At 36.3% G+C, this 7,749-nt stretch overlaps 1 protein-coding gene across 1 annotated transcript; it reads left to right on the forward strand.

The window, feature by feature from the left end:
* The first annotated feature begins 760 nt into the window (after positions 1-760).
* Positions 761-6,149, forward strand: LOC145769305 (amine sulfotransferase-like). The gene is made up of 7 exons (XM_082580896.1): positions 761-1,060; positions 1,822-1,932; positions 2,440-2,549; positions 2,831-2,972; positions 3,668-3,783; positions 4,491-4,662; positions 5,109-6,149. The coding sequence occupies exons 1-7, from the start codon at positions 847-849 to the stop codon at positions 5,219-5,221; spliced, it is 978 nt and encodes a 325-aa protein (XP_082437022.1). The 5' UTR covers positions 761-846; the 3' UTR covers positions 5,222-6,149.
* Positions 6,150-7,749: the final 1,600 nt, after the last annotated feature.

The following is a 7,749-nucleotide window of genomic DNA, read 5'->3' on the forward strand; positions in this document are numbered from 1 at the left end:
TTTGCCTGCCGTGTGTGACCGCTAACTGGTGAAGTTACTCAACAGCAGAATTGCATTTGCATCAAGCGATGTGATTCTGACAATATTTACGTCATTCAATCTCAACTGGTTTGCCTTGCAAATTGGCAGCGTAGCTTCCGGGTAAATGACGTCAGTCGTGTTTGTAAGGTTAGCAGCCAAAGAGTAAATAAGTGCAGAACAAAGTTATGCTATTGTGCATGGCCTCGTAACGGCTGTTCGTGCGCTTTGCTTCTCACAGAAAAAAAAACGATTGGTTCAGCCTACTGGTATCTATCGTTGTAGTTCGAGACTAGTCTATAAGATCGAGAGACTGTCCTTTCACTCACCAGTAGGCAGTGCTTCCCGGACTACCCCGGGAGCTTTTAAATAGCAGTCAGTTTTTAGCCTTATTATCCAAGACACGCTGATTTTCGCTTCTATTTGTTTATGGAAGGAGACTCAGACAGCTAAATCTGTCATTTTACATTGATTCAATACATTAAAAATATTATACATACATTGATTTTACAATATACATCGTCTGCAGACGTTGAATCATTGTAAAAATGACGGATTTTGCTGTTTTATGAGATGGAATCATTGCTGATCAGGTGGTGTGCAAACTGTTGCTCTATCAATGGTTAGCATTTGTGTTATCGTTTATTAATTTGTTACTATTAAATAAGTGAACAGCCACCAGCCGTTGCGGGAAGGAAAATATGCCAATTTTTACCAGCTGCGTATTTATTTCAGATATAACTTATTTGTTTGCGTTTATAGTGATCGAGCCGAGATTTAATCATCAAACAAGTTTATAAGTGATTGATTTTTGCTTTAAAACTTATCATGGAAAATGCAATACAGTCGCTAAATCCAACAGACAGAGCCATTTTGCAGAAGCTAGTTGATGCCGGTCTTCCAGGTGTTGCCGACGTATCTCGCGACACACTCAAAGGTCATGATATTTTACCCGGATTTTCAGCCTCCTCTGCGGAATACGCGTACGACAAATGGCAAGTGAAAAGCTCTGACATTTACGTGGTATCCTACCCGAAGACAGGTGCATAAGATTTACATTGCAGACAAGTACCAATTTGGTAAATCAGTCTCACACATTGTTTCAACTTCTACAAACGTTGAAGCATTGCAAAAGAGAGTGATGTTGTTAGCTGGTTAACAAATAAAGTTATCGACGCTTAACGATGAGAGAGTTTTTTTGATATCTTTAAAGCCGGTGTTTCTAAAATTTGTTCAAAAACTGTAAACTACAAATAGCTTTCAAATGTATGAAAATATTGATACTGTATTCTTAAAGTTTAGACATTTTCTACTTTAAAGTTTAGTTTGACAAAAGCCTGTGGCAGGGATAGGTTCTAATGCAAATATGATAAACAGACGGGCATAAGTACAATCATGAACTACCTCAGAAAAAAAGTAGCTTATAACCTACTGTTATCCTATTTCAATCTAATCTCGTGTATAAAAAGCAGTTTTTAAACGATACTGCTCACAGAAATAAGCAGTCATTCTTTTGACATGGTGGCAGGCTGAAAAAGCTGCTGTTTCTCCAGCTTGAACACAAGAGAGACATTACAAAGCAATACAACATTTTTTTTGTATTCACCGCAGAATGGATTCATTTTTAATAAGGCAGGAAAAAAATTAAACGTAATAAAATGCTGATGGGACAGTTTATCCCATGCAAAGTTCTTTAAGAAAGTGTGACAATAGTTTGCACTGTTAGCGGAATTACTATGCAAAGCAACTGTCTTCTTTTAACGGGTAGTAACTGTAAACAATTAAAAATGCATTTTATTACAGGACTGATATGGATGGGCGAAATATTGAGACGGCTCGTTTATCAAGAGAAAGAGTGGGAGAACCTTTCCCGCGTACTTCCAATGCACTTACGCGTCATTGAGTTAGGAGGAGGTTTGAACATCACAATATATGCTATATTACGTCATATTTTTTGTCAATTTTAAGTAACACGTTATGTCAAAAATTGCTTTTCTGGCAACGCCAAGTAGGCCTACTTTTTTCGACTTATTATATCAATATCGATGGAAGCAGCATTGCCAGAGGAAGATTTTCTTTCAATTTTGAAACATTTGAAGTCTATTAAAAAATAAAAGTGAAAATGGAAAATTTGGTGGATTTGCAACAAAATCTGCTTTTTGAAGCTTTACCTTCTTTACTTCATGAAAAGCGTAAAAACTTATTGATAGACATTTTATTGATACGTTTGACAGTTCAAAAGTGTTAAAATGGAGCTTGACTTTAAGAATTTCAAAAAGTAGACTATCTCACTCGAAATTTATGCATGGTAGTGTATATCAATAGCACATTATTTCTTTTTCCATATTTCAAAATTAGAATTGGTCCTCGTTTTCTCATATATTCGTAAATCTAGTCCAGTAATCTCAAAACCTTCTTTAGCTGAATCATTCCAGTTGCTCGAAAAGCTGGCTTTCCCACGTCGGATTCTTGCTTCTCATTTGCCGGGCGACTTAATAAACGTAGAGAAAATCAAGAAAGCTGGGGCAAAGGTAGATTAAATACAAAATTTAATAACATAGTTTAATTTTAGTTGGAAAGTTATCCGAAATAAATCAGCTGTAACATCTATTTATCTTTCTTGTATTTGTGACTAGAAGAATATTCACATCTGGTTAGTAAAACTTTGATAAAAAGCTTGTATCGTCAGCATATGATTAGTGCTCTGAAAGTTATCTACAAGAAAATAAACCTTCCCAAATTAGGCTACATTTTAATCGCCCATAAAAATGTGTGGTCTTTTTGCCAAAATATAAATTCCTCAACTTGTTAGATTGTGTACGTTCTTCGAAATCCTAAAGATCAGATGGTGTCTTGGATGAAGTTTATTCAATCCATCCCGAATTACGAGATTGAACCGACAGTGACCATGGTCAACTCAGGCTGGGAAAAATACTTTGAACACGTTGTAGCAGGTAAGAGGCTGACAAGCAACTTTGTATAGGCTAAGATTGTCACAGAATAGCCAACTAGGCCTACAATAGGTTACCGTATAATGTGTAACATGTTGGAGATAGAGATGATAAACTTCCCAAAAAAGTGTGTTTTTTATATTGTGGTATTTTTATTGTTTCAAAACCACTTCCATCACGACACTCAAAGAAATGGAGTGTTCTATTTAATATAACGACGTCATAAATCAGCACTAAAAAAGCTGAAGCACTTGCTTCTGTCTGAAAAAAAGGCCCCAAAGTTGACTTCTTTCCGTGTCGACGTTTCATGCGATGGCACAAACACACTGAAAATTCATCCCCGGTGTCGTGACTGGTGTTGATGTCACTCTTGTCGGTATCAACGCCAACGTGGCTTGGTATATCCCGCAATAGTCGAATGATTTTTGCCTTGATTTTTTCACGCATTGTGACCATAAAAAATCTCCAAAAACAAGTCAGTAGCACGCTACTGCCCACCTCTGCTTGTGGGCTAGCCTACATTCATTATGTGCCCTACCTCTAAAATTGTTTATAAGAAGTGATCTACCTGGCGTAAGCACAGGCCTAAGTACTCACTATAGAACCAGTGAGCATTGCGTTTTGCTAACTATATCGGCGTATAGTCTCCACGTTAGCCATATCAAAACCTTTAAAAAGTCTACAACGTTGTTCCTTAGGTGACTTCCCAATGAACTTGAAGCCTGGAGAGTGGTATCCTGACCACATCCTCTCGTGGTACAAGCATCGTGACAACAAAAATGTTAAGTTCCTTTATTTTGAAGATTTAAAAAAGGTAAGTTAACCATTTTGAACTCGTCTGTTTCTTTTTATACCAAAATCTTACACTCTTGTTAATGCAGTGTCTCGACCATATTCATCCTAAAAAACAATCCTAGAACAATTATGATTTCAGTATGACCAACATCATCATTGGCTCGCAAACACGTCATCAAATGGCCCAGAACTAAATTTAGTTGACAGCACATTTTGCTTGCTTTTGAAGAAATTTGATAAACCGCTATAAACTTTAATTGTTTGAAACCAATCGGGTATCTTATAGGAAAAGTGCCGACTACTTATTTCTTAACTGTTTTGTTCCATTACAGCTAATGGAATATAAATAGAAAGCTCACCGTAGACAGCTTATGTTAAAAACGTCATTACAAGAAACATTAATATAAAAGCATCAGAGGTCATTCTCAATAGGGAAGGAGTTTTACTAAAACCACTGCTTTGAGCAATAAACCTTCTTCTGTAAAATGAAAACCATTATGGTTTTTAATAAGTTGTTCTCATACCTTGAGTTACAAAAAGTTAAAGACAGCCTATTTAAAAAATAATTTTATGCAGTAAATAGCACAGAATTTGCGATATGCTTTACAACTTTACCCATTGCAGTATTTGCTTCATGTTTTTAAGCTGCTTTGAGTGTGGGCTATCCTCACTGATAATTATAAGCTTATCATATATTGTAGAGTTTCATAACTTTTCTTTTTGCAGGATATGGCGAAAGAGATTAAAAAGTTGGCCGAGTATTTGGAAATACCAGCAACTGATCAGAAAGTCAAAGAGATAGCTGAAGCAAGCGATTTCAACAACATGAAGAAAGCAGTTGAGACAAACTATGATGACGAAACAATACGTAGTGTGAAAAGAATTAACATGCGCAAAGGTAAGTAAAATATAGATTAAAAAGCTTTTAGTAAAAATTAATTTAAATTTTTTGGATGATTAAGTTGTTCAATGCAGATTAGCCAACTGATTTTAAGCGTTATTAACTAAACGAAAATTGGTTTAAGTTTGTTCATACCTTTGTGTAGGGTATTGCTTTTTTAACGTCTGTAGAGGTATCGTTATTCTGTAGCCTATACTGAGTATGCCTGTTTTTTGTAATCTCGACAATTTGTTTGTGTATTTATAGTATCGTCTTGTAGATGCCAGCAACCAACGCTTTTTAAATATTAAATATTGGCTTTCTAAAGACAGGCATCTAGCTGATGTGAGACTTCGTGTTTTGTTTGGAAACAATGTATATTATGACATCGATGCGAAGATTATCTTCTTGATTCCTTTCTTTTGTTGTTTTTTTCATCCAATCATACGTCTTTTTTTCTGCAGGAGTTGTCAGTGGTTGGAAAGAGTATTTCTCGGAAGAACAATCCAAACGGATTGACAAAATTATGGAAGAGAAATTTAAAAACACAGACGTTAAATTCACATATGAATTATGAAGAAATTCCCCTTGGCATCATTGATGAAGCAGAACATTGTTGCAAGAGCTGAGCATAAAAAGCAAAATCTGCAGGAATATTCTTCATAACAATCTGGCAAATGAGAATATTTCAGTACCTTATTCCTAAAGTTTATTTTCTTGATTTAAAGCGAAACTTAATCTGTTGATTTCTGAAATCTAGTGCAGAAATTACATTTCAAACCGACTTACTGTAATAGCCTAACAACCAAAGCCTACGCATTGGATCAACCTTGAATCAACAAACTATATAGCCCACGGAAAAGTTGAATATGAAAATGACAAATGCAAGACACGAAACCAATTACCTTATGGTACTTCTTCATTCCTCGTGCTGTAAAAATTCTAATTTCCTTTTAAGCAATAAACATTTCAGTAATAAGGGGAAGGAAGCTTGAAGTTGAATGGAGATACAATGCAATTGCTATTTCTTTCAATAACTCAATCATTCACTCAATCATGCAATTTATTTTTTACATTTCGTTTATTTGCTGAGTAATTTCTGAAAAGTATTCTCGAAGAGCTTATTGTCTTATGTTCTATTGCTGTGTTACAATAGTTATAGGCTACATGTTTTAGTTTATTCACCTACAATGGGTAGGCCTAAGCCTAACTGATAGTTTTGCATTTTTGAATGTATAATGAGCAATGTCAAAACTAAAAAGTGCAAATTTAGTTTTGAGTTAAGAGTAGCTATGAAAGCATTACCTCCGTTTACAGGGTAATAGGCTAATTTGAAATTTTGTTACTATTGTACATAGGCCTATGAATAGTCTATTAAAAAGCACGAACACTCCTCGACGAAAGGCTTTGTAAACTTGCGTTCATTCATTGCAACTATTGGTTTGTCAGTTTTTGTGCATAACTTACTGCAAGCTAATTTCCATTATAAATAAAAATCTAAACTTATGATGTTTTGATGTCGAACTTGTAGCCTAAAATCATTCCGGACTCGGGTTTAAAAGTACTCCCTTGATCCTCTTGCCAATGCTACTGCCTGGAAGTGGTTTTGTAACTCCATCCCTACGGTACTGTTGCAGCTACGGGACCTTGATGGCCTCCAATAGGCTACTGGCTACATAAGTTTTTGTCAGGGTTAAAAGACATGAAGGAACTTATTGTTAGAAAAAACAACAACAAAAAAGCTTTGTTAATGAAACCCTCGGTTACATCAAAATCTTTGTGAAAGGTAAGGACAAGACTGGAAAAGATTTAGGGACCCTGCTAGTTCTGAAAGCCTATTTGAGTTTGTCCAACGCTAAGCTGCAAGCATGCATTTTCATCATCATCAGGCGCCCTCTCGCATGCATCAGATTGCGCATCAACATGGGTTATATTTTTCCAAGAGTGGCGATTTTGAGCTAACTTGCCCAGTGTCGCCAAATTGAGTCCCGTTCATGACTGAATGTCGTCTTGCCATCGTTTTGGTTTTCTGCCACCACATTTTCATTGAATCCAAGATCAGAGAATTCTTGACGGATGGATAGGCTATTTCGAATTTACACATTAGCCGTCAGGCAGAGGTGGACATCCGCTATTTTAATAGCTGCGCGCTACCTGATACCACTGCTTCTCTCGATACTTTTCTCTCATTACTTAACTGACACAGGAAGCATTTTGTGACGTCAAAATAACTTTAAAAATGAATGATAGCTTCCGTTTACAGTGCCATTTTAACGTCATTATAGAAATTTGTTGTTAGCTTACGCATCTTTTAAAAAGCATCAGCATTTCAAATTGCGAATCGTTGAGTCTAGCCCGCTTTGGCTTAAGCACGTCTTTACCGATGGAGAAAATTTACTGCATCGCAGCACTGAAAGGAATGGCGTAGCCTACTGTATTATGTTTAATGAAGAGACGTTTTTAATCGGCACTGGGAAAGCTCAAGGATGTGCTTCCGTCTTAAAAAAAAGTCTCGAGAATTAACCTTTTTTTCCGTACCGACGTTTCATGCGATGACAAAAAGTTAAGCAATAACGATAAACGATAAAATTATCGCCGATAATGTCCAATAACGATAATTTTTTTTGTTGATTAGCGCTGCCCCATCCCATGCAGCACGAACTGTTTTCATCAACATGACGAAAAATCGAACATAATATACTGTAAAGGGACAAAACTTTTTGTATGTTATGCATCAATAGAATTGCAACAGCGGCAGTGGGTATCGAATCTTCAACCTCTTGATCCAGAATCAAACCACTGAGGTAACCGCCGTGCTTATAATTATACCTTCAGATACCAGTTGGATGCTTTTATCAATTGAGTTACACTGCCGCTTACGTGCAGTAGGCAAAATAATTAAACCAAATGAAAATACCATAAAAAATTCCAAACTTTGTATTTTGCTTTCTGCTTAAAGGGCTGTTTACAGCAAAGTCAGCAATAATTGAAAAAATTCCAAAATTGTTGCATGTATTTCATTGCATTGCAATTTGCAACGCTAAAAATTATTGTGTTGTCAGGGCCGTCGCTGCAGAGAGGGGCGTGCCCCCTCCTCTGACAACG

This window comes from Aplidium turbinatum, chromosome 4, assembly GCF_918807975.1.
Source record: "Aplidium turbinatum chromosome 4, kaAplTurb1.1, whole genome shotgun sequence".
In the NCBI taxonomy this organism is placed as follows: Eukaryota; Metazoa; Chordata; class Ascidiacea; order Aplousobranchia; family Polyclinidae; genus Aplidium; species Aplidium turbinatum.